General features: G+C 36.7%; 1 protein-coding gene across 1 annotated transcript; it reads left to right on the top strand.

The window, feature by feature from the left end:
- The first annotated feature begins 231 nt into the window (after positions 1-231).
- Positions 232-27,196, top strand: LOC109686867 (cytochrome P450 2C18-like). The gene is made up of 10 exons (XM_020164406.2): positions 232-379; positions 1,377-1,693; positions 3,119-3,281; positions 3,449-3,598; positions 7,178-7,338; positions 11,326-11,502; positions 19,545-19,686; positions 21,052-21,239; positions 24,787-24,928; positions 26,660-27,196. The coding sequence occupies exons 2-10, from the start codon at positions 1,526-1,528 to the stop codon at positions 26,839-26,841; spliced, it is 1,473 nt and encodes a 490-aa protein (XP_020019995.2). The 5' UTR covers positions 232-379; positions 1,377-1,525; the 3' UTR covers positions 26,842-27,196.

The following is a 27,196-nucleotide window of genomic DNA, read 5'->3' as shown; positions in this document are numbered from 1 at the left end:
CTCTTTGCTGTGGGACTTCTTACAGAAGCCCCTATCTTCTACCCCCCCCCCCCCCCCCCCGCACCATGTGCAGAGAAGCACATGACCTTCCTTGCTGTGTATTACTGTATTCCTTCATTCCTGGTAAAGGCAACAGAAGCAGCTGTTGATTCTGGACTGGAGACACACACACACACACACACACACACACACACACACACACTCACACACAGACACACACACACACACACACAGACACACACTTCCTTCTGGAGAGGGAAAAGGTGGAGCATGATAGTAGAATAGTCCTCTTCAGGCCAGTGCTGTCTCCTGCACAGAAACATCAGTTTGAACAACTATCCACATGTGAAAGTAACTTCACAAGAGCTGAGGAAACCAGGTGAGAGACTATAGCACCTGCATATAGCATTTTAATAGGGAAAGTCACCGTGGAAAGGGTAGAAAGGACAGTTTTATGTTACCCGTGTCACCCCTCCCCCATGCCCAGCAGGCACAGCATGGAGTTGATGAGTTTCCACTGCTGTGAGAGAAGTGGAGGAAAGCCTGCACAGGACTTTGCCTTGGACCCTCAGTTACCTGGCCAAACTTCACCTTTGTACAGAAACGCTTGTTTATTATTTTTAAAAAATTTCTTCTCTGTAGGAAAATGAGCCTATTGTTTTGTGAAGTCAGTGGGGTGTACGTTTAGAATATGTTTTTGGAGTTTAGTTTCGTTTTGTAAAATTGTTCTTGAGGCAGCTGTGGAGAAGCCATAATGCGCCCCAGTGGGCTTCAGAAGATGTCATTCAAGTCTCAGTTCTGCTACTTTTGAGCCACGTGACAGAACAGGTCTCCTCCTCTCCCACATTCTCCCTTTTTTCATTTTAAATACGAAAAATAACCTCTGCCTGCAGGTGCTTTGTAGAATGTTTAATAGGAAAAGGTATGTGTCTTTACTTAGCTAAGTAATTACTTTACATGTAATTGGTTATTCAAGATGTAAGAATTTTATCAGCTGTTTCATGTTTAGGCAGCTGTAATGTTAGTATAGCACACTAAAATTCTTCAACAGACCTCCATTTTCAAGGAAAGTATTCTAGTTTTTGAAAGGCATTGATGCATAAACATTAGTTTATATTCAAGGGATAAAGTACATGCATTGCCTTCAATGTCACAAATTCCCAACTTGTAATCAGTCCAAGAATCCACAATTTTGAACATTTTATTAAATAATTTATTTCCTTGGTCCTCAAGTCTGGCTGTATATTGGAAACACCTAGTGTGTTTAAAAAACTAATCCTTGGGCTCCCGCCCAGACTAGTTACACACAAATCGCCAGGGTGGGGCAGTGGAAAGGAAAGCAAGACTAAAGAACACCTTCTTTTCATGTTTTTCAGTGGGCCTGAGTCCACTCAGAAGAGAGATTAAAGTACACCTTGCTGATTAGTCAGTGTTACATCATAGTCTCATAATGAATTAGCCACAAGTGTTATAAAAGCTTTGGATTGGAAGTTCACAGTTGTCTCAGGAAGAAGAGAAGCCTTCAATGGCTCTTGTCCTGGTGCTGGTGCTCACTCTCTCCTGTCTGCTTCTCCTTTCATTCTGGAGGCAGAGCTCTGGGAGAGGGAAGCTCCCTCCTGGCCCTACTCCTCTCCCGCTCATTGGAAATGTCCTGCAGATCGACATTAAGAACATCAGCAAATCCTTGACAAATGTAAGTATGTTTTGTGTTCCTGTAGTGGCTGACAAAGGCTAATTAACTATTTCTTTTAAATAAAATACATAGCTGGAGGCAAATTTTAAGCAACTTTATGTAAAGCAAATATTCCATGTAGTTTTTTTGGTGTGTCAGAAATACTGGAATGGTACAATGCATCTTTTTTTTTTTTTTAAATTAGGATGTATCTGTTGTACAGGGGATTCACTGTGACAATTTCAAATAGGCTTATATTGTACATTGGTTAGATAATACCCACTGTCTATCCCCCTTGACTCCCTGCTTGCCTCACTTAAGAGATTTCTTTGTTCTATTTTGTGTAAGTATATGAAGTACATCAACCATATTTCCTCACGTTAATCTTCTTTGTTCACCCTTCTCCCTCCCACAAGTACCCCCGACCCCACAGGCTGGTATAATGCATGTTTCCAGTAGAGAAATATTTAAGTTGAAAGATAGACTCAAAATAATAAAGTACTGCTACCTTCTTTGTTCCACAGTTGTTTGCTGTGACTTTTTGCTAAAGTAAATGGTAATGGAAGTGTTTTGAGAATAGAGTTTTTATTTAAGAAGTCATCTACTGTACATGCTCTGTTTTTTGCTTAGATTAGGCATGATAATTAAGCTTCTCCAAAGAAGGAAATTACATCTGATGTCAAGTAAACATCTATGGGTCTACAATAAATATATGTGAATGAACAAAAGGAAGAATGAATGAAGACCATCTGGGTGGTATCAGGATGCTTTTCAGCTCTGCACAAAGCTGCTGTCTGTGACCTATGAATGCACAGCATGAAGCAGTTTTTCTTCCATGGGATACAGCATGCCTTGCATTGCCAGGTTTCTGAATTAATACCAGCAGATCCTACGTTAGGCTGCGTTAGAATCATCTGGATTTAAAAAAAAATGTAGATGTATAGTATTTATCACAGGAGTACTGAGTCAGATCCTCATGGGAAGAGCTTAGCAGGTGGTCCTGAAGCAGTGTCCTATTGTAGGTGGGTATTGGTCCAAATGTGGGCACTGGGGACTGGTAAATTGCTCAGGTATCAGAGATCAACTAAGCAGAGTTGAAATTTGAGTTTTCTTCTTATTAGCTATGGTATGGTGAAATAAATGTGAAATTCTTTGAATTTTGGATTTTTTAATGTGTAAAGCAGAATAAATCGACCTAGTTCGAGGTGGTTACTAGCTGTGATAGTCTGCACAGTAATTCCCTGGAAATTTCAGACAAGTGGGAATCATTTTGTATGTGGCGAGTATAACAATCACCATCTTATTTGTGTATGAATCTAGCAAGATTTGAAGTTGTGTGACAGAATAAAAATATCAATGATAGGATGACACAGTGACTGCTGCACAATATGTAGATCAAATACTGACTTCTTTTGCTGCTATTTGAATGTCCTTTCCACTTTCCAGTTGTCGAAAGTCTATGGTCCTGTGTTCACTCTGTATTTTGGCTTGAAGCCATCTGTGGTGTTACATGGATATGAAGCAGTGAAGGAAGCTCTCGTTGATTTAGGAGAAGAGTTTGCTGGGAGAGGCAGTTTTCCAGTGTCAGAAAGAGTTAATAAAGGCCTTGGTAAGTGTGCCCTTGCATGTGACATGTGTGTGATGTGGGCTGTGGTCATGTGATGAGATTTAAATTGCTCCTCTGGCAGAGCTTGGCCATCCATGTGGCTGCCATATGTCAGTTTCCTCTTCCTTGTCTGGAATCTCCTTTCTAGTTTCTGCTTCCCATTCTGGTAGGAATTCTTTTCAGCAATGGAAAGAGATGGAAGGAGATCCGGCGCTTCTCACTCATGACCTTGAGGAATTTCGGGATGGGGAAGAGGAGCATTGAAGAGCGTGTTCAAGAGGAAGCACACTGCCTCGTGGAAGAGTTTAGAAAAACCAATGGTGAGTGCTGCTTTATGTCATTGACCATATCAGACAGCTCTCTTCTCTAACAGGGTTCTTGGAAACACTTACAGAATGGCCAGATCTTTTATTTTGGGTAGTGGTTGTCAGTCCTAACGCCCATGAAGTATGTTGTAATACAGAGAGCCAAGGGAGCTTTTGTGTATTTTGTCAGTTGTATTTGTATTCAATGACTGTGCCTTCAATGTGGGTCCTATTCTGTGCCAAACTTTGTTTTCGGTTGTTTTCATAATGATAGAAGGTTTGAGTCTTATTTTAAAAAGTTGTTAGAGAGTAATTTTTTTCCTGTAATATAATTGAAGGCTAACTATTCTAGAACATTCACCGGAAAATTCTTATTAAGTGGATGTGATTGCAGTGACTCACTTCTCTCATGTGGAACATGAAACAGCTGACACCATTACCTACTTGTCTGTTTTATACCCAACTGACTTGTCTGGATATTGTTTCAAGGTCCATGTCGATGATTTTCATGATTAGCCGTGCTTACCTATGGTTTTTAGTCCCTAAGCATCTTTAATGCTCTCTTATCAATTGAGATTTGTTAACTAATAACAATTTAAAAACTATCAGCTGAAGTTATTTAATATTACTATATACTGCATTGTTTTATGTATTTTAAGAAAAGTTATACTACAACATAAAGTTATGTTGTAGTTATAAAATACCAAGTTATAAAATGATTTATTGAACTTAATATCAACTATTATTATTTACCCTAATTGTCAGTTGTCTCTGTTTTCAGCTTTCCTTATATTATCCTCTGTCATTTTTTTGTGTGTAGTAATCATGCTTTTTATTTTCTATGTTTTATGGTGCTTTCACATCTTGGACTGCCCCCTGCCCCAGAGCTAGCGAATAGCAAGTATCTTTTCTACTGCATGCCTTTAACGTACAAACCAACCTATCCATAGCCCATACCTCTTTTATAAAATTCTTACACACCAAGCCAATAGTCTTGCCTTAAATCGCCTAGGCCAGTTTCAGGACAGCTAGTGACCTTCCACTGGCCCCATAGCCCAGAGCCTTCTGCAGTTACTGTGACTATCTAATCCTGAATTCACTCAGCATACCTACTCTGTTTCACTCACTCCTTAGCATAAAAACCCAAATAAAGGCTCTTCTCCCTGCTTTCCTTTTGCTCCTTCTGCCTCCTGACCCACTGTGAGGCTGACCCACTGTATGTCACTCATACCATTGTGGTGTGGAGGGCCCTTTCCCTGGGGACCTGTGCCTAACAAATCATCTTCTGAAGGACAGTGTATGTGAGAGCAACCTGATGGGTTGACCTCACCATATCTGAGAAAAAACAAAATCCTGGGTGAACTTAAAAACAATTGAACTTTGAGGTGGAAGGTTTATGGTAGTTTTGTCCCTTTGCTATCAACTGTACTCATCTGTGAAGTGTGATTTTCAGTGTGGATTCCAAGTTACCCAGATATTTACTTTTTTTCTAAATGAAGTGGAAGGCAGGATTGAAAATCAGAATTTCACTGTGAAACACACAATTGCACACACTCAGAGAAATATCAATAATTCCAAACTATCATGTCTTCTAGAGTAAAATAACATTAAATGTCCTGGTTTTTTTTCAGCCAAAAAAAGGAGCCTGAGCTAAGTACAGTTAGCTACTAAAGAGGCTTCTGTTGTTGGATTTCCTATTATTTCTGCAGAAAACTTGCAAAAATTGACATGTGATAATTATACACATTTATAGAGTCAATGTCATAATTTAACACATGTGTATAGTTTGTAATGGTCAAATCTGGGCAGTTCTTTCTATCTCAGTAAATATTTATTAATTCTTTTTGTTGGAAGGCTTTGAATTTTTCTTCTCTAGTTATTTATAAAGTATGTAATACATTGATGTAAACTACAGTTACCCTACTGTGCTGTAGAGCACTAGAATTTATTCTTTCTATCTAACGATATTTTGGTACCAATTATCCATTCTCTTTATCCTTCCTCTTAACTTCCCTTCCTAGTCTCTCTCTAATGACCACTAATCTACTTTAGTTTTAACTTCTACATAGGAAGCAGAGTAAATAGTATTTGTCTTTCTGTGTCTGGCTTATTTCATTTAACACAATTTCCTCAACTTTCATCCGTTTTAATGCAAATGACAGTATTTTTTTTCACATCTTAAATAATTTTATTTAAAATGCCTAAGATCTGTGGGATTTTTTAAATGTCTTTTTTCATTAAAGATCTGTAAACATTTATGGAGATCTTGAGCAATTCTTTTACAAACATGTCTATAATTCGCAATATTTTACAAAACAAAATATGACAAACTAAGGAAAAGAAGTAGCTTCAGATTGTTGGAATAAGGTAAGACTCTCATCCCTGAAGCAAAGTTTTAGGGTTTACTGAGGTAGATCCTGGCTATCCCTCTGTGAAGATTTCATTCTTTTTAATGGCTGAAAAATATTCCATTGTGCATATATACCACAATACTTTGCCACACCTGTGGGGATCTGTTTTATCAGTATTGTGAGTAATACAACACTTTTGATATAATTCTTAATTACATGATGTGGGATTAAGAACTTGTCACATTTTAAATTTACTGATGACTTGAATAAAATAATTTAACTTAAAATTGCTCCAAATATTTCTTCTTCTTTAGTAGCATTTTTTTCTGTAACGTCATGGAATTGACGTAAGTGATAATCCAATTAAAAAAGTTATATTATACAGTATTCTATTGATGACTATATAAAGCAATAACCAAAATTCCACAAGAGGGCAGGCTTTGTAAAAATAAATTAAATGTAGGATTCCATTGGTGATCACACACTTCATTTATTAATTTAACTTTTTGCACTTTCCCTCTATGTGATTTAACTTTGAAATGAAGAGTTCTTATTTCACTTTTATTTCTGGCAAACAAATCTTATAATTTATGTTTAATTTATATTTATATAATAAGAAATATTTATTTTCTATTTATATTTTACATTCATTCCATCAAATACCTTCATTTCCTGTAATCTTTTTCTTTAGTCTTCCCTGCTTGCCAGTTCTACATGTAGTTCCTTCAATGTAAAAGGTTTCAAGGGCTGGCTGAGTGACTCAAGTCGTAGAGCATGCTTGCCTAGCAAGTGTGAGTCTCTGAGTTCAAACCCCAGTATCACAAAAGGTTTTCAGGTTATTTTTTCTTTCCTATTTTAATACTTAATTGCCTAAAAGCTTTCCAGGGTGGTAAAATTCCGTGCTAATAAGTTAAATTATTAGATATTTTTAAAGGTGACTTCTTTACATTTTTTTCTTTTACCCTCCAAGATAAAAAGTCATGGGGTCAGAATCCTGTAAACAAAGGCAGTAGTTCTAACAGAGTATTTGGATAACCATTACCAAACAAGCTAGGATGTAATGATTAGTTCAGATCTAAGAAAAAGTAATGCCTTGATTTTAAGTGTGCTGAAGTTTTTGCTGATAGGGAATTTCTAGGTAAATATTACCTTAGAATTTCTAAAAACTCCTTTTATCTGTTTTTAATGACAAAATTTTATGTGTATATATTAAGGATTGCTTTTAATGTTTCCCATTCTTCAGGTGAACCCTGTGATCCCACCTTTGTCCTGTGTTGTGCTCCCTGCAATGTGATCTGCTCCATTATCTTCCAGAAACGTTTTGATTATAAAGACCAGACTTTTCTTAACTTGATGGGAAAATTCGAAGAAAACCACAGACTTATGAGCACCCCATGGATCCAGGTGAGGTCAAAGCATCTCTTCCTGAGAAACCATTTGTGTTCTTCTTCCTGACAAGTCTAATATAAGTTAGTTAAATTCATTCCCTCTGTCCGCCCCCTTGCAATAGTTTCAACAGGCCTCATTTTTCCATTTTTCATGCATGAGTATATATTTCCACCATATTCACCTCCTTCACACTTTCCTGATGTCTTCCCCCTCCAACTTTTATCAGCCCCCAGACAGGACCAGTTTTGTCTTCCTATCCTTCATTTTTAGAAAAATTCATTTTAGTTTATTTAAGACAGCTATACAGGGAATTTCATTATGACATTTCCATGTATATATGCATTATATACTGAATTGGTTCATATCCTCCATTTTTCTCCTTTCTACCTTAGTCCCCTTCTTATGGTGATTTAAGTAGTTTTAAATAATCAACATTCATTCTTGTATAGAAAGTACATCAACCATATTTACCTTTTTTACTTCCTTCTTTTATTCTCTTCCTATTAGTGCCCTCCCCTTAGTGTGATGTGATTTTCATTCTTTCCTTCATCATTTTAGGTGTCTGTTCCTTGTTCAGTGGGAATTTTTCTTGGTATTATACCTGAACATGCACTGTGCTTAAGTCAATGTAACCCTATTACACTGCACTTCCTCACCCTTCCCCCATCCTGTATTATTTTAACATTTTTTGTATGTGTTTTCTTGTGTCTTGTTCCTACACAGATGTGAAGTATTTCATTATTATTTGATATCTATCTTTCCTTTTTTTCCCCCTCTCTTGGTCTCCTCTACCACTTCTCACTTTTGGGTACATGTTCTGTAGATATTTGTATGTATATATGGTATTGCTTCTATTTGCATTGAGTCTATACTCCACATATGAGAGAAGACATATGGCCTCTGGCTGTAGGAACCTGGCTAACTTCACTTATAATGTTCTCCAGTCACATCCACTTAGCTGCAAATGACAAAATTCCATTGTTTTTTATGGTTGAATGAAATTCCATTGTATATAAACACTACATTTTCTTAATCCATTCTTCAGTTGTGGGGCATCTTGGCTGTTTCTGTAGCTTGGTTATTGTGAATAATGCTGTGATAAACCTGGGTGCACGGTGTCTTTATTGTAACCTGACTTACATTCCTTCAGGTAGATACCCGGAATGGTATTTCTGGATCATGTGGCATTTTTATTTTTAGTTTTTTGAGGAGCCATAGTGGCTCCTCATAGTGGTTTTCCATAGTGGTTGTACTAATTTACATTCCCACCAACGGCGTATGAGGGGTCCTTTTCCCCAATGTACTCTCCAACATTTGTTGTTGTTTGTGTTCTTGATGATAGCCGTTCTAACAGGAGTGAGGTAGAATCTTCATGTGGTTTTATTTGCATTTCCTTTATGTCCAGGAATGTTGAGTATTTCTTCATGTGTTTTTTGACATTTGTATTTCTATGAAAAACCTCTGTTCAGTTCATTCTGTGGGCTGCCTCTTTAACCCGGTGACATTTCTTTTGTTGTACAGAAAATTTTTAGTTTCCTTTGTCAATCCTTTCTCTTAGTTGCTGAGCCATTGGGGTAGTATTTAGAAAGTTATTGCTTATGCCTATAAATTCCAGTATACTTCCTGTAGTTGTTTCAAAGTTTCAGATAAAAAGTGGAAATTTTAGATAGTGTAATGTGGTAACTCTGAAAATTAGCTTTTCCCCTTTCTTTAGGACTTTTTTTTGGGATTGTTATATTTTATTCTTTCTTTTAATGTTTTTAAAACATTCTTTTAATGTTTTAAAAGAATTCTTTCTTTTAATGTTCTTTTAATGTTTTTTTGTGTTCTAGAGGCTGAAGGGGTTTGTTTAGTAAATCTTCTAAACTATTTTTATAAAGTTGATGTGTTTATAAAGTTGTCATGTGTCATCTGTGAAGTTTCTTTTCTTTTCCTGTAGGTTATATTCAGATTGTTTTGACAGAAATATCTTTAAATGTGAGAGGAGGTGAGTGAGTGAGAGAGAGAGAGAGAGAGAGAGAGAGAGAGAGAGAGAGAGAAGAGAGAAGGCAGGGAAGGAGGGAAGGAAGGAGAAACAAAGGAAAGGAGGGACAAAGAAAATTCCTCCAGATGGACTGTGATCTGAGGCACTCTTGGTTGTAGCCTTTAGTTGCTGTTAAGCATAGTCTATAAGTCAATAGAGGTGAAAGCCCTATCCTGGGCATGTTCCTAGCATTTTTGAGTTCATCGGTGCCCTAGTTTTCAAAAGATATTCTCTTCCCTGGGTTGTGGTGTATTAAAATGTGCCTTAACTCTATTCTTTTTCCTTATATGGCCCTGAGTTGCTTAGTGACATTGCAGTTTTCGACATTTCTTTTCTACCCTGATGAGGTCTAAATTAGATGAAATAAAGAAAAAATGCCTTGTTTCTTTCTTCAGCTAGTCCTGAGACAGGTTAGAACAGGAAATGCTATCTGTTCCTCTGGAACCATAACCAGGGTCCTACACTGGGAGTGGAGTTGGTTTTGTCAAGGCGACTGCCATGTCAAAGGGGGAGGTGATTTCTGTAAACACCTGTCTGTTTTTCAGCATTCTAACAAAGTTGATTCTAATACCTTTTGCTTAAGTTTTTGTAATTTTCCTGGAGAGATGGGCTGTACCTATTCATGAAGTGACTATTTAGACACAACTATCCTGTCAAGATTTTAGTATCATGCCATGAGCATCTGAGAAAGGTAGCCAAGGCCTTTATTTTATATACAAGAAGAAAAATGCCTGCCTGAACACAGGGCAGGAATTCAAGCCTATTCAAGCCCAGTTCAAGTTCATTGGCAAGAGGTTTTTTCACCAAATTGCAGTTTCCAGGCAATATTTTGGTGACTCTCCAAAAACATGCCTTAGCACTTGGTGGACATTCAGGGTTCTTATTGAAAAGCTTCCATTACCAACAGGCTTGTCTGCCACTCAAAACTTAGAGACTTCTTTATCATATAGATTGGCATAAATATCCTAATTTAAGATATAAAGGGTGGAGAAGGTTTAGGAGCACAGATGCTGGTAGGATCCTGCAAAGAGTAGGGGTTCTGACTGAAAGACTCTAACACAATCTGAAGCTGGGATCTCAGCTGAGAAAATAACCAGAATCAGTTGGGTATGGTAGCTTGCCCCTGTAATCCCAGCTTCTCAGGAGGTAGAGCTAGGAGGATTGCAAATTCAAGGCCAACCTCTGGAGAAATTAGCCAGATCCTATCTCTAAAACAATACACAAACTAAAGGGTCAGGGAGTGACTGAAGTATTAGAGTATGCTTGCCTAGCGTGTCATTGCTAGGCCCTGAGTTTAATCCCTGGTACTGTAAAGAAAAAGAAAGAAAGAAAGAAAGAAAGAAACCAGGGTGAGGATGACAAAATAATTGGATTCTGGAGTGTGAAAACTCTCTTGTAACACCACAATATCACCCTCTGTTGAGCTGGCATGTCATATACTGCCTAGAAGATAACTGCATGACTTTAAAGTAGTAATTGACCCTTATGTACAAGTATTTATCCATAAAATGCTGAGTTGGGGTCATGATATCTTTGTTCCCCTCCTAGTTATAAAATCTTGATGCTATTCCTGCAGCTGATTTAGTAGTGGAAATAGCAGGGAGTGGCCGTGTGCTCTATGCCATGTTGTCTGATCTTCCATAGCCTCCATCTTTATCTGTAAGATGTGAATTATAGAAATTCATGCCTTTCTATATCAAGGTTTTAGGTAAAAATAAGAGAATGAACATAAAGATACTTTAATACTCTAAAAAGAATGTATAGGTGTAGGTAGATATTCTTTTCTTTGATCATGTTTACTCCCACATCTGTGTTAGTAGAGATGACTACTTTGTACGTGTCGTATGCATCAAAATGCTCCTCCTCAAATTGGAGGTCATTTTTATATTAATCTCTGTTTTTAACCAGGAGGTTGGCTTATGTTATTCTTATGTCTTTATTTATGTTTTTAATTTAATAAATGTTTTTTACTCTTTAAGATCTGCAATACTTTCCCTGTGATCATTGATTATCTCCCAGGAAGTCATAACAAAATACTTAAAAATTTTGCTGATGTAAAGAGTTATGTTTTGGAGAAAGTAAAAGAACACCAAGAATCCCTGGATGTCAATAATCCTCGGGACTTCATTGATTGTTTCCTGATCAAAATGGAACAGGTAAAATGTTTGCTTGCATTTTGTGGTTTATTGATTATTTCTGTGCTTATTGGGAAGTGTATCTGTTCAGGCAAGAAGCAATTTATAAGCACTGTAGGTATGTATTGTGTGCATGGATCTAGAGAGATTTGATTTGATCAGGTACATTAAGAGACAGAACAAGAATATAATGTAGATAATACTTAGGGACAATAATTCCGTGAAAAATCTGTAGAATGATCTGTATGGTGAGAACTAAGATCAAAAATCAGCATTGAGATTTAGCATGTTTGTACTTTTGCGTGATAAACATCTGGATTATGGAAATGTAGATTCTGATCACCTTATTATATTCTTTGTTGAGCTCAGGGCTTCACACTTGCTAGGAAGGTGCTATACTACTTGAGCCCTCTGCCTGATCTTTTTGCGTTGGTTATTGTAGAGCTAGGGTCTCTATGTTTGGACCAGCCTGGACTGAGATCCTCCCGTTTGTGCTTCCCTGTAAAGCTGGGATGACAGGCATGTGCCACTGTGCCCAGCCTTGGTTGAGATGTGGTCTCTTGAACTTTTTGCCCTGGTGGTCTCAAACCACCATCCTCCCTGCTTCCCAAGTAACTAGGTTTGCAGGATTGAACCACTGAGCTTATCTTCTATACAGGTTTTTGTTTTAATTTTGGGAGCAGATGGAAGCCAAATAACAGGAGTTATGTGGTAAATTTCAATAATGACACTTATGGTGGTATTTGATAAGTTTAACCAAGGAGGAAAAGATTAATATTATAAATTTAAATAGTGTTAAGGTCAGTTTGGAAACTGGTTGAGAAGTACAATCTGGATGATGCAAGGTGCCTTGTATAGTTACAAAGTCCTTCTTGAACTGGGATGAGGTGAAGTCTAGAAGAAGCCAAAAAGAGTGAAGTGTAGAGAATAATCCATCCTGGGAATCCATCATTATTTTACTTTGTAATATTAGGTAGAAATGCAAGAAAGAAAGAAAGAAAGAAAAAAGTAAAAAGTAAAGAGCAAGGAGTAAAAATGCTGATGTAGGTGACCTTTGAAGCATTTTCCATGAGGTTTGAGCTGAGCAGCTTAAGTCTCATGTTGTAGATGGAATGAAGTGAAGAAGAGGGAAGAGTTGGAAGAAACTGGTGGTGGGAAGAAACAAATTACTTTTACTCTCTGTCTCTTCTACCAGAGCGGAGTGATTAGAGTTCTGGGACCTAGTCACAAATTTCATTAGGGCTGGAGGCATGGCTCAACTGGTAGAGTACCTGCCTAGTAAGCACACAACCCCTGAGTTTGACCGTAGTACTGTCAAACAAAACCCAAACAACCCAATAAATGTATGAATACTTTTACAAAAGAATGCACCTGTATGACTTCTTTATAATTTATACATGTTGAGGGGGGCATCCTTAATGCTGAAAAGCCTGTTCATTAATTCCAGATCATGAGGAACTCTAAGGTCTCTGCTACTTAAATTCCAGAGGCATTTGCCTGAATACCATATTTAAAAACTACATTGTTCCTGGGACCTCAGTATAGTATTCAGAAACTAGCTTATTTTATTTTTTAGTGATATCTTTATCAGCTATAGTTTATCTACTATTTCTGTATAGGTTTTATGTAAAATTTAATACTTAGTATTTTCAGAGAGTTGTAGAACCATCACCACATATCCAACGTCAGACTTGTTCATCACTCAGAAATGAAATCCCATATGCTTTAGCTGCCATCTCCATTCCCTCAAGTCTTCATCTTTAGACAACACCATGTACTTTCCATTTGTGTAGATTTGCTACATTGAACATTTCATATAAATGGAATAATATAGTGTTTGATCTTTTCTAACTGACTTCTCTCGCCATAATCATTTAAATGTTCATTGATGGAGTATGTATCAGTATCTCATTTCTTTATATGGTAGAATAATAATATCAGTGTGTTTTATTCTTCATTGAATGAACATTTTATTTACATAGTTTACAGTTATGAATATTGCTACTATGAATTTTTGTGTAGAAGGTATTGGTTATTCATATGTTTTCATTTCTCTTGGATATATTCCTGGCGTTGGAATTGCTGGCTGTTATGGTGTTTTTATGTTTAGAATTTGAGGCTCTGTGGCTGTACAACAGACCTAAATGTAAGAGCTAAAAATATAAAGACCTCAAGAGTTTTGGGTCTAATATTAAGGTCCTTGATCCATTTTGAGTTGATACTAGTACAGTGTGATAGGCATGGATCTAGTTTCAGTTTCTTTTCTCTCTTTTTTTTTGTTCATATACTTACATGTTTTTTTTTATGTTATGAATTTTTTAAAATTTCTTTTATTCATATGTGAATACAATGTTTGGGTCATTACTCCTCCCTTCACCCTACTCCCTCACTTTCCCCACATCCCCTCCCTCTCCCTCCACCCTCTAGCTTCCAAGCAGAAACTGTTTTGCCCTTATCTCTAATTTTGTTGAAGAGAGAGTATAAACATTAATAAGGAGGACTGGGGTTTTTTGCTAGTTGAGGTAAGGAGAGCTATACATGGAGATTCCTAGTATGGCTTCCATGTACATATGTGTTACATTCTAAATTGATTCCTCTCAAAGTAACCTTTTTTCCAGTTCCTAGTTCCCTTCTCCTATTGGCCTCTGTTGCTTTAAAGTTTCTGCATTAGTTCCTTTGCATTGAGGACATCAAATGCTATCTTGTTTTTTTGGGAGACCTACCTATCCTCATACCTCCCTTGTGTGCACTCGCCTTATCATGTGATACAAGTCCAACCACATTGCTGCATTTGCCCTAGATCTGAAATCCACATATGAGGGAGAACATGATTTTTGGTCTTCTGAGCCAGGCTAACCTCTCTAAGAATGATGTTCTCCAATTCCATCCATTTACCTGCAAATGATAAGATTTCATTCTTCTTCATGGCTGAGTAAAATTCCATTGTGTATAAATACCACATTTTCTTAATCCATTCATCAATAGTGGGGCATCTTAGTTGTTTTCATAACTTGGCTATTGTGAATAGTGCTGCAATAAACATGGGTGTGCAAGTACCTCTGGAGTAACCTGTGTCACAGTCTTTTGGGTATATCCCCAAAAGTGGTATTGCTGGATTGCATTCCCACTAGCAGTATAGAAGGGTTCCTTTTCCCCCACATCCTCGCCAACACCTGTTGTTGGTGGTGTTTTTGATGATGGCTATTCTAACAGGAGTGAAGTGGAATCTTAGTGTGGTTTTGATTTGCATTTCCTTTATGGCTAGAGATGGTGAGCATTTTTTCATGTGTTTTTTGGCCATTTGAATTTCTTCTTTTGAGAAAGTTCTGTTTAGTTCACTTGTCCATTTCTTTATTGGTTCATTGATTTTAGGAGAGTCTAGTTTCTTATGTTCCCTGTATATTCTGGTTATCAGTTCTTTGTCTGATGTATAGCTGGCAAATATTTTCTCCCACTCTGTGGGTGTTCTCTTCAGTTTAGAGACCATTTCTTTTGTTGTGCCGAAGCTTTTTAGTTTTATGAGGTCCCATTTGTCTATACTTTCTCTTAGTTGCTGAGCTGCTGGGGTTCCATTGAGGAAGTTCTTGCCTTTACCTATTAATTCCAAAGTGTTTCCTACTCTTTCCTGTACCAACTTTAGAGTTTGGGGTCTGATATTAAGGTCTTTGATCCATTTTGAGTTAATACTAGTACAGGGTGATAAACAGATCTAGTTTCAGTTTTTTGCAGACTGCTAACCAGTTTTCCCAACAGTTTTTGTTGAAGAGGCTGTCTTTTCTCCATCGTATATTTTTAGCACCTTTGTCAAAAATAAGTTGGGTATAGTTGTGTGGATTCACATCCGGGTGCTCTATTCTATTCTACTGGTCTTCATGTCTGTTTTTGTGCCAGTACCATGCTGTTTTTATTGCTGTTGCTTTGTAATATAGTTTGAAGTAGGCTATTGTGATACCTCCAGCATTGTCCTTCTTGGTAAGTATTGCCTTGGCTATTCGTGGTCTCTTGTGTTTCCAAATGAACTTTAAGGTGGATTTTTCAATGTCTTTGATGAATGTCATTGGGATTTTGATGGGAATTGCATTAAACATGTAGATTGCTTTTGGTAGTATAGCCATTTTTACTATGTTGATTCTATAATCCATGAACATGGGAGATCTTTCCATTTTCTGTAGTCTTCCTTGATCTCTTTCTTCAGGGGTTTGTAGTTCTCCTTTTAGAGGTCATTCACCTCCTTTGTTACATTTACTCCTAGGTATTTTATTTTTTGAGGCTATTGTAAATAGAATTATTTCCATATTTTAGTACAGAAAGGAGTAGGAAACACTCTGGAACTAGTAGGTATAGGCAAGGGCTTTCTCAATAGAACCCCAGCAGCTCAGCTGCACACCCATGTTTATTGCAGTGTTATTCACAATAGCCAAGTTATGGAAACAACTAAGATGCCCCACTACTGATGAATGGATTAAGAAAATGTGATATTTATACACAATGGAATTTTACTCAGCCATGAAGAAGAATGAAATCTTATCATTTGCAGGTAAATGGATGGAATTGGAGAACATCATTCTTAGAGAGGTTAGCCAGGCTCAGAAGACCAAAAATCATATGTTCTCCCTCATATGTGGATTTCAGATCTAGGGCAAATGCAGCAATGTGGTTGGACTTTGTCACATGACAAGGGGAGAGCATACGGGGGATATGGGAATAGGTAATAAAACCCAAAACATGAAAGCATTTGATTTCGCCACTCCAGAGGAACTAATACAGAAACCTTAAAGCGACAGATGTTAACATGAGAAGGGGATCAGGAACCAGTGTAAAGATCAGTTAGAGATGAATCAACTTGGGTTGTAACACATTTATACATGGAAGCAATGCTGGGAATCTTTCTGTATAGCTATCCTTAACTCAACTAGCAAAAATGCTTTGTCTTTCTTATTATGCTTATGTCTTCTCTTCAACAAAATTAGAAATAAGGGCAGAACAGGTTCTGCCTGGCAGTGGAGGGGAGGAGGGGGGAAGAGGGGAGGGGGACTGAGGGGAAAAATGACCCAAACAATGTACGCACATGTGAATAAATGAATAATAAAAAATTAAAAAAATATAAAGACCTTATAAGATAACATTGGCATGAAATTGGCTGCATCGTTGCATGAGTATTCCCATTTCTCCAGCTCCTCACTGATGCATCTTATTTTTTGTCTTTTTGATCATATTTATTCTAGTGGGTCTAAAGTGCTGCTTCATTGAGGTTTCAGTTCTCACTACCCTGATAGCCAATGATGTCGAGCATCTTTTCATGATCTTATTGGCCCTTTGTGTGCCTCTTTAAATATATGTATGCTTAGATTCTTTGCCTGTTTTTTGAATTACTACAATTGTTTCAATTATTAAGATGAAAAAGTTCCTATATATTCTAGATACAAGTCCTTTATATACAGATATATGATTTGAAGATGTTTCTCCCACTTATGTGTTGTCTTTTCAATTGCTGTACTTTCTTTTGAAATACAAAAGTTTTCAATCTTTTTGTGAAATCTCATTTTTTTCTACATTTTGCCTCTTTTTATTTCATTTTATTTTTGCAGGTACTGGGGTTTGAGCTCAGGGCTTGACACTTGCTAGGCAGGCACGCTACCACTAGAGCCATTCTGCCAGCTGCTATGAAATTCCATTTTGGTTGTTTGTGATTATGGGGTCATATCTAAGAAATGATGACTTAACCCAAGGCCACAAAGATTTACTGTGCATTTTCTTGGAAGCATTTTGTAGCCTTATCTGTTACATTTAGGTCCATCATCCACTTTGAATCCATTTTTAACTGTGGTGTGAGATGTGGTTCTGATGTCATTATTTTGCATGTGGATATTTAGTTGTCCCAGCACCATTTGTTGAAAAGATTATTCTTTCCCTAATGAATAATCTTGGTGCATTTGTTGAAAATTTATTGACTATAAATGTGAGGATTTATTTTTGGGCCTTTTTTATTTTTTTGTCTTTTTTTTTTTTTTTTTTTGGTGCTGGGATCGAACCCAGGGCCTCGCACATGCTAGGCAAGCACTGTACCACTGAGCTACATCCCAGCCCTATTTTTAGGCTCTTAATCCTATTCCATTCATTTATATATCTTTCCCTATGACAATATCACAGAATTTTGATAGCTAGAGTTTTTAGTTTTGAAATCAGGGTCTTTTCCAATTTTTTTTTCATTTCTTTTCTTTTCTTTGTTTTGTTTCTTTGTTTCTTTCATTTTTTTTTTTTTGTGGTACTGGGGTTTGAATTCTGGGCCTCACACTTGCTAAGAAGTGCTCTACCATTTCAGTGACTCTGCCAGCCCTTGTTTTGGCTTTTTAACAATTAAGGTTGTAAAACGCCCCATAAAAATTTTAGGATAACTTTGTGAATTTCTGCAAAGACTGTGGCAGAGATTTTGATAAAGATCATTTTGAATATGTAGACCAATTTGAAGTAATGCCTTCTTAACAGTATTAAGGCTTCCAGCAGAATACACAGAATGTTTTTCCATTTATTTAGATCTTTTTGGAATTTTTAACAATTTTTTGTATAGGCTAGCTGAATTTTGATTGCACCACTCCAGTGGTGTGGTTTGCTCAAAACCACTGATTCTCCAAATTCACTCAAACAAATGAAGTACTAGTGTTGGTTTAAATGTGTTCTACTTTCCTTCTTGGCCTTAGTATGATTTTGAGTTGGCAATCTTAGAAACTGTGAAATTGGTGTTACTAATGGGGATGATTACCTTTGTGTAGAAGTACACCTGATGGGAGGGGCATGCTAGCTTTGGTGGTGTTGATGATATATTAAGCATACCACAAAACTAGAAGAAACTTGAATAAGATTTATTTTTAGCCAGGGTCTTGCTGGCCTTAAACTCTGTGTGTAGCCCAGACTGTCCTCAAACTCATGATCTTCCTATCTCATCCTTCTTAGTTCTGAGATAACAGGAGTATGCCATCACAGCTGAGGAAGAAAGTATTTTTACTTACTTCCTTCTTTTTTATTAGCATATAATAATTGTACAGGGAGATGTAATATTTACATATGTGCTTACAACGTATCTTAGATTCCCCCCTCCTTTGTTCTCCTGCATCGCCTCTCCCACCTTCTTAGAACAATTCCAACAAGTTTCATTCTATTTTCGTGCATTAATACAAAAATACATCTACCATATTTGCCATCCTTCACCCAAGAATGTATTTTCTATACGTGAATGATTCTCTAAGGTCAAGATTTCAAACTCTTCCATTGTTATTATCAATCTGTGTCTGTATTTCTCCATCTTAATAAAACCTTAGTTGTACTTGTGAAGTGTGTTTGGTCACCCAAACTCCCAATTTATGGGAACTGAATCCTGTCATTCCTTTATCCTCAGCTTGTGCATTATTCTTGCTCTCTCCTTCATGCCATATAGGCAGTTAATGACTAAACTCTTTGTCCTTGTGTTTAGTTTCTCTCCAATTGGTAAATTGTACTTATTTCCTAGACAAAGTTGCCTATTGCCTCCCATCTGGATTGCAACAATGGTTGACCCAATCTCATTTTTGTGGATTCACTTTCTTCCTCCTTAATTTATTCTACAATGCCTGTTAGTTCTTGCACATTTCTGAGTTCAGAATGAATCAGGCATTATGGAGTCCAATTAAATTCTTTAACAGAAGAAATTAATTGCAAACTTTTTCTAAAAAAAGATTTATTTGCTATGGTTTAGATCTTAAGTGTCTCTTAAAGTCTCATGTGTTGAAAGCTTGGTTCCCAACTGGGGCTTTGGGAGGGGATGGAACTTTTAGGAGGAGGGGTCATCATAGCTCCAAGAGTGGCTGGGAAATGAAATTTTGAGGCAAGCTGGTGATAAGAGATGGGAAATTAAGATTAGGTAAACTAATCGACATTCTTTGCTATGCTGTGCATTTGTTGCAGTTTTAATACTATAGTCCCCACTGTCTAAGTTTTCTTACTTTAAATCAACCTGAGTTATTTTGTATTCAATACAACTAAATATTCTGTCAAACTGTCATGTAATTAAATAATCACATAATTCCTAGGAAGGGCACAATCAGCAGTCTGAATTTACTATTGAAAACTTGATAGCCACTGTAACTGATATATTTGGAGCTGGAACTGAAACAACAAGCACCACCATGAGATATGGACTCCTACTCCTGTTGAAGCATCCAGAAATCACAGGTATGACCAGCCAGGGAGCAGGGCGAATTTCAGAGAGATGTTGAGAAGACACTACTAGAGTCCTCATCTCCACAATAACCAGGCCAAAATGGACTAGAAGTGTGACTCAAATGGTAGAGCACTTGCTTTGCAAGTGCAGAGTTCTGAGTTCAAACCCCAGTCCCACCAAAAAAACCCCTAGTTAGTTATACCAAGTAACTGAGAAAATATATGATGAAGACTGAAAATATGTAAAATACTTAAAGCAATGAGTGGTATTAGATCATACTCAAATAAATCAGTTATGATTATTTTACGAAAAACCAAAACCAAAACCCAAACAAACAAATGAGTGCCTTGGCATATGTGACAATGATTAAGAATACCATTGCAAGTTGCAAATAAACACACACACAACAACACAAGCCTGTACACCCATAGAGATCTGTTAGTAAATATAATTTTCAAACACTTCATGTTAATAAGAATACCATTGCAAGTTGCAAATAAACACACACACAACAACACAAGCCTGTACACCCATAGAGATCTGTTAGTAAATATAATTTTCAAACACTTCATGTTAATTTGATATAAAATAACTTTGTTTCCAGTTTCTTTTTCCTGCAAGGACAGTACTTTCTTGAGTTCATATGTACAGGATATTTATTTATTTATTTTATAAATTTTATTAGCATCTAATAGTTGTACAGGGGGATACATTGTGATATATACATATATATGTATATGCATATATATATGATCATATATGTATCTATATATACTTTTATAGATCTATATTCCACATATGAGAGAAAATATGCAACTTTTGATTTTTTTGAGCTTGGCTATTTTACTTAACATGAAGTTCTCCACTTCCATCCATTTACCTGCAAACAACATAATTTCGTTGTTCTTTAAGGATGAATAAAACTCCACTGTATGTGTGTGTATGGATATCTCTATCTATCTATCTATCTATCTATCTATCTATCTATCTATATCTATCTATATAGATATATATATGTAAATATCGCATTTCTTCATCCATTTATCCGTCATGGGTGATCTGTTTGGCTGTTCCCAGGCTTGGCTACTGCAAATACTGCTGCAATAAGCATGGGTGTGCAAGTGACTCTATCATACCTGTACGGGATATTTATACATTGAAACATTTCATCATTTCTATGCATATTGATTATCCTGTATGCTAATATGTGAGTATATACAGATTTATCTTAATGCCTAGATTGTAGGAGAGTTATGTGTACCTATAGTATAGCAAGTACAGATGTACTTTTGCCTTAAGGTGCTGTTGGGACACCTTCATTATGCCAAATATGCCAGTTTGTCATTTTCCATCAGTTCTAACTTTTGTTTTATCAGCTAAAGCCCAAGAGGAGATTGAACGTGTGGTTGGCAGACACCGGAGCCCCTCCATGCAGGACAGGAGCCGCATGCCATACATGGATGCTGTAGTGCATGAGATCCAGAGATACATTGACCTCATACCTACCAACGTGCCCCACGCAGTGACCTGTGATGTTAAATTCAGAAACTACTTCATCCCTAAGGTAAACGTCTTTCTTCTACACAATACCTTGGTGCCCATGAAATTCCCAGGTTCACAGTATGGTTCCAATCCTCACCAACACTAGATGAAAGAACAGCAAAACGCATAGTTGTGGCAGCTTGAGGGACTTTGTGCTGTTTTCAGTGTGGGGATATAAAGCTTTATAACACATCTTGATTTGTGTTTTCCAATTTTTTTCTGCATCATTAGTAATTTTGGAACTCTTCTTAGGTGTTTACATTTTATAATAAATATTGAAAGTATGAGTTTATCAGTTCTCCCAAAATTTCAGCTGTATGTTTATCAGGATGACATTAAATCTATATATCAATGGAAAGCTGAATATTGTAAAACATGGATTAGGTTATGCTATCAATTGATTTGGGCTTTTTCTAAGCATTTTTTTGTTTTAAGTTTAGTGGGATTGTACATCTATTAGTTTTGTTGTAAATGAATAGTGTTATTTAAAAAAAAGAAAATTTTTCCATTTCTTTATTTCTGGTATGTGGAATATAGTTTACATTTTGATGGCCTTATATTTAGAAAGCTTGCTAAGTTTGCTTATCATTGGTAATAAATTATAGATTAATTTGTAATTTCTATATGTAGAATTCTACAATCAGGTTAGTATTTATTTTATTTGATGCTGTTTTCACCATGAGTATGTATAATTTGATCAAATGTATTCTCAACAGCTATTGATATGACTTTGTATTTGGCCCAATTACACACACACACACACCCACACCAAGTATATATGCTTGTGTGTACTTGTATATGAAAACACACAATTGTATAGTTGGGCTTGATTTGTTACCTTTTTCTCAGGATACTTGTATTTGTATTTATACTTACATTTATAAGAGAAATATTTTTTCCGCAACATTTTTTTTCAAATTTTGAAAAGGATAACAAGGATAGTGATGGCCTGGTCAAATAAGGTAGCTAATGTTGTCTAACCTGGCTACATTTTGAATGCCTTTTCCCCATTATCTGTACTCTGTATCAATTTACTTGAAGTGCCACATAAGTTTTGGTTTAGTACCATTCATTACATCTGAAAAAATGCAAAATCTTAGACAAGGTTTAATCGTCTTTTCAGAAAGTGGGTTTATCTCTCCCCACAGTCAGACAGAATTATGTGACATATTTTTCCTACATGTAGAATAGGCTATGGTCATAGTTAAAAACTGACCATAGCTTTTGGCTGACCTCTCTGACCAAGTGAGATTTATCCCAGCAATGTAAAGAAGGTTCAATATTTGGAAATCAATAAATGTAATATACTATATCAGCAGAATGAAGGACAAAAACTCTGTGGTCTTCTCCTAGATGCAGAAAAGCATTGGATAAAATTCAACATCCTTTTATGATAAAAATTCTCAAAAATCAGGTATAGAAGAGTTGTAGTTGAGCACAATAAAGGTTAAGTTTGTCAAACCCACAAACAACATTGTAATGAATGGGGAAAAGCTGAAATCATTTCCTATAAGACCAGGAACAAGAAAAGGATGTCCATTTTCACCATCCTATTCAATATAGTATTGGAAGACTTGGTGAGAACATTAAGGCAAAAGAAAGAAAGAAATGTCACCCAGATCTGAAAGGAGAAGGTCAATTTTCCTTGTTTGAGGACAACATGATTTTATATATAGAAACACCTAAAAGACTCTAGTTAGAACTGATAAATTAATTCTGTAAAGATGTAGGATACAAAATAAATATATAAAAATTAGTAGTAAAAATTATGTATATATATATACAAATGTATATTATGTTGTATTAGATGTATTTGTATATTAGATTTATATAAACGATATGCTTGAAAGAAACATTGAAAGAAACAATGGGCTCAAATCTAAACTATATGAGCCTTTCACAAAAGAAGTTTTGCTAGACAACGGAATTATATCAAACTAAGAAGCTTCTACCCAGGAAAGGAAACAATCAGCATAGTGAGAAAACCAACAGCAGAAGTTGAGAGAATATTTGCAAAATATCCATTCAACAAGGACTCATTAATATCCAGGGTATATGAGAAACTCAAATAACTCAGTAGCAAAAACTCAAGTAACTTGATTCAAAAATAGGAAAATGGGGGTTGGGGTTTTAGAATGTTTGCATAGCATTCATTCAGCTCCAGTTTTGGTCTGCAGAAACACACACACATACTCAACTCAAATACTCTTAGGAGGCAGAGACAGGAGGGTGGAGAGTTCAAGGCCTGTATAGGCTACATAGTGAGAGCCTGTCTAAAAAAAAAGATAAAAATAAATTACTAAAATTAAAAATAGGAAAATAATCTGAATAGACATTTCTCAAAAAAATTCATACAAATAGCCAACAAGTATAAAAAATGCTCAGCATACTAAACATTAGGGAAATGCAAATTAAAACCACAATGAGAAATCATCTCATTACAGTTAAAATGTCTATTGTTAAAAAGACAAGAAATAAAATTGGCAAGGATATGGAGGAGGCGCATATACACTGTTCCTGAAAAAACTGAAAAATAGAGCTACTGTATGATCCAGCAGTCCCACTGTTAGGAATATAGCCAAAGAAATAAACTCATTATATCAGAGAAACTTGCATTTGCATGTTTATTGCAGCACTCTTCACAATAGCCAATGTGTGGAGTCAACCAAGGGTCCATTGACAGGTGAATGTGAAAGAGAATGTGGTGTATATGATAATGTGGTATTATTCAGTCACAAAAAGAATGAAATTCTGTCAGTTGCTGCAACATAGATGGAACTGGACATCATAACATAAAGTCAGATAAGCCAGGCACAGAAAGAGAAATACTGTATATTCTCATTCATAGGTGGAAGCTGAAATAGTCCCTTCCTCCCCCCTTCCTCCTTCCCATCCCTCCTTTCTTCCTTTCTTTTATTTTTGGCAGTACTGGGGGTTGTATTCAGGGCCTTGTGTTTGCTAACAGGTGTCATATCACTTGAATAACTCTAGTAGCTCCAAAACAGTTGAGGTTATAGAAGAAGAGAGTAGAATAGTGACCCCTTGAGGGTAAGAAGGGAAGGAACAGGGGGATAGGAAGAGATTAGATAATGAGAACCAAAATGCAATTAGACAAGGAGAGAAAGTTCTGTTGTTCCATGTTATGGTAGGGTGACTATTATGTATCCCAAAATAATTAGAAGAGAGGAGTTTAAAGTTTCCCAAAATGAACAAATACTATTACTCTGATTTTCTAGTTACACATTATATGCATATATTGAATTGTCACATTATATCTCATATATAATATAATTATATATCAATTGAAAAAGAAATGTTAATTTGTTTGATTATATGGTACTCCCCAGTTATTTGGAGTATCATAAAAATCTATGGTAAATTCATCATAATATCTTCCTAAACATCAAACAATTTGGAATTTGGAAATACAATTTGGCCTTTTTGAATGGAAATATCACTGCTCTTTTTTGGACATAGGGATCCTTTTCCATAAATGAAATTGATTAGACTAGGTAAGTTCTGTCATCTATTTCCACTCAACATTCCTTTTATCTGTCTGTTATATCCAGGGTATGACCATAATAACATCGCTGACTTCTGTGCTATATGATGACAAAGAATTTCCCAACCCAGAGATGTTTGACCCTGGCCACTTTTTGGATGAGAGTGGCAACTTTAAGAAAAGTGACTACTTTGTGCCTTTCTCAACAGGTATTACAAATTCATTTCCATTTGTATTGTGGAGAACAAGATAACATTTAAAGATCAAATTCAGTTTCCATGGTGCTTCCTCTGGGGCTGGTAGCATAATTGTTTGTACATTATCAGGAGCATGACTCCTAGAACCTGTGCACTTTCCCTGACTGTGATACATCCACCTTTTGGGCTACATTAGTTGGATATTGTCTAGTACTTTTTTAATTGAGAGAGCTAGAGTAAGGTGGATTGAATTCTGCCTCTGGATGTATCATCCAGCTGCCCAGGAACCTCTCTTACCATGAGAAATGTATCTAAGTCCACGTTTTGGTGGTGTCCTTAAATCCCAGATTGAGCTTTCAGGATGAAAGTGTTCTAGAGAATGTAATGGGCTCTTAAGATATTCCTGAGTTATTGAAGTAGATGAGTAAATAGATCATTGTGATCTAGTAAGGCTAGTGCTGTGAGAGAGGGATTTACAGGTTTCTCAGGAGGACAGAGATGGAAGTTGTTCACGTTCTTTTCTTTGGTACCCTAACACATTCTAACAGGAGAATGGACAGTTAAGCAGGCTTACAGGGAGCAAGGAAAGGACACACAACAGGGCACTTTACAGAGGTAATGGAACATAGGAGAGAACATTTTCTATAGATGTAGGGGGTCAGAACCTATCAATTCAATGAAGGCTGAGAATAACTTCAGACCATGGGGTGGTAACTCTGCAGTGATTCCAGAGCATCTTGATCTTCCTGTACTTGTAACCATACATCTTGGATATTCAGTCTCACTGCCAAATTGTGTATAGTGAGAATCTTAAACAAAGAGTCACCTTCATTTTTTGCTATGTATTTTGATGCCTATATTGGGTCTGGGAGTGTACATATCAAGAAGTGACAGACATAATTTGACAAAGAGGCAAAAAATAACAAATAGAATTCATGGTGATTCAAGATTCTGTGGAAGCACGAATATGATGAGGTGACCTATAAAGAGGGTGAAATTCTACTGCCTGAGGGAATCATAAGGATCATAGAGGGGAAATGACACAGGACACATGCCTTGAAGGAAGTATCAGACCAGTGATTCTTAGCTAAATGGGGCAGTATAAAGATGAGGCTTGTAACTGTATGTTGTTGGAGGTTGATGAAGAGGGGTCATGCCCATAGCTGAGAGCAGAAAATATGAGGAATGGAAGAAGTGAGACTGAACATCAGACAGGGACAGGATGTGAAGGGTCTGGTCAAGCCATTTGAACCTTACTTCATCGGACAGGTAGGGGAGCCATTTAAAGTTTTAAAGTGAGGGAATGACATGTTTAGGTAGGTGATTTTGAAATATGCTACGGGTAAATATGTCTGTGCCTTTCTGTTGTGCTAGAGGAACAAAATGAAACAATATTTGAGTCACCTCCACTCAGCTCTCCAGAGAAGGAATATGAATGTTTTTTAGAAAAAAGATTGGTAAAAACTTGAAATATCAAAAGAGCAGTTTTAATGTGGCAATGGTTATTAAAATTATGATATAGAGCTGGTACTCAATAAATATTTGGTGAATGAAGGGTGCCTGATAAGTTGAGATATAAAGTGGGCAGCAAGTGTGTCCAATATTGTGTGCCTCTGTCCAGCCAACCATCCTTCCACACATCCTGTATTCAACCCACCCTCTAATTAAGGAAGTTACTGCATCCTTTTTGTCAGTTCACAGCACAGTGTTTAAGGTACAAATCTGTGTTGTTTTTCTTTCCAGGAAAACGGATGTGTGCAGGAGAAGGCCTGGCTCGCATGGAGCTGTTTTTGTTCCTGACCACTATTTTACAGAACTTTTACCTGAAACCTCTGGTTGACCCAGAAAATATTGACACCAGTCCAGTTGCAAATGGGTTTGGCCATGTGCCACCTTCATACCTGCTCCACTTCCTTCCTGTGTGAATGGCAGTCTGCCTGGATGCTGCTGTGCTGTCACCTGCAACTTCTCCACAATGGGGCCCTTATCCACGTTCTTCCCAACATCATGGGTTCCTATTCTCAGCTCTTTTCACATATCTCTCCTTCTCTCATCCAGTTAACATACAATCCTCTTTAAGCAGAATTTTCCAGGCCACTGACCACATACATCTGCTATTCATTATATTCCATAGTCCTTGTATTGAACACCACAAGTGCTAATAATTATCTAATGCCAAGTTACTACTGGGTAACACTGTAAAACAGGAAAATGATTAGAATATGACAATTCAGAGCTATTTGTCCCCTGCATGTTCTGAATAAAACCTATTATCAATTA

This window comes from Castor canadensis, chromosome 7 (genome assembly GCF_047511655.1).
Source record: "Castor canadensis chromosome 7, mCasCan1.hap1v2, whole genome shotgun sequence".
Classification (NCBI taxonomy): Eukaryota; Metazoa; Chordata; class Mammalia; order Rodentia; family Castoridae; genus Castor; species Castor canadensis.
This window is presented reverse-complemented; position numbering and strand designations above follow the sequence as displayed.

Coding starts and splice junctions, on each gene's coding strand:
- LOC109686867 (XM_020164406.2), top strand. CDS start 1,526: ATGGCTCTTGTCCTGGTGCTGGTGCTCACTCTCTCCTGTCTGCTTCTC. Junction 11,503..19,544: donor TCCTGATCAAAATGGAACAG/GTAAAATGTTTG, acceptor CATAATTCCTAG/GAAGGGCACAATCAGCAGTC. Junction 24,929..26,659: donor CTTTGTGCCTTTCTCAACAG/GTATTACAAATT, acceptor TTTTCTTTCCAG/GAAAACGGATGTGTGCAGGA.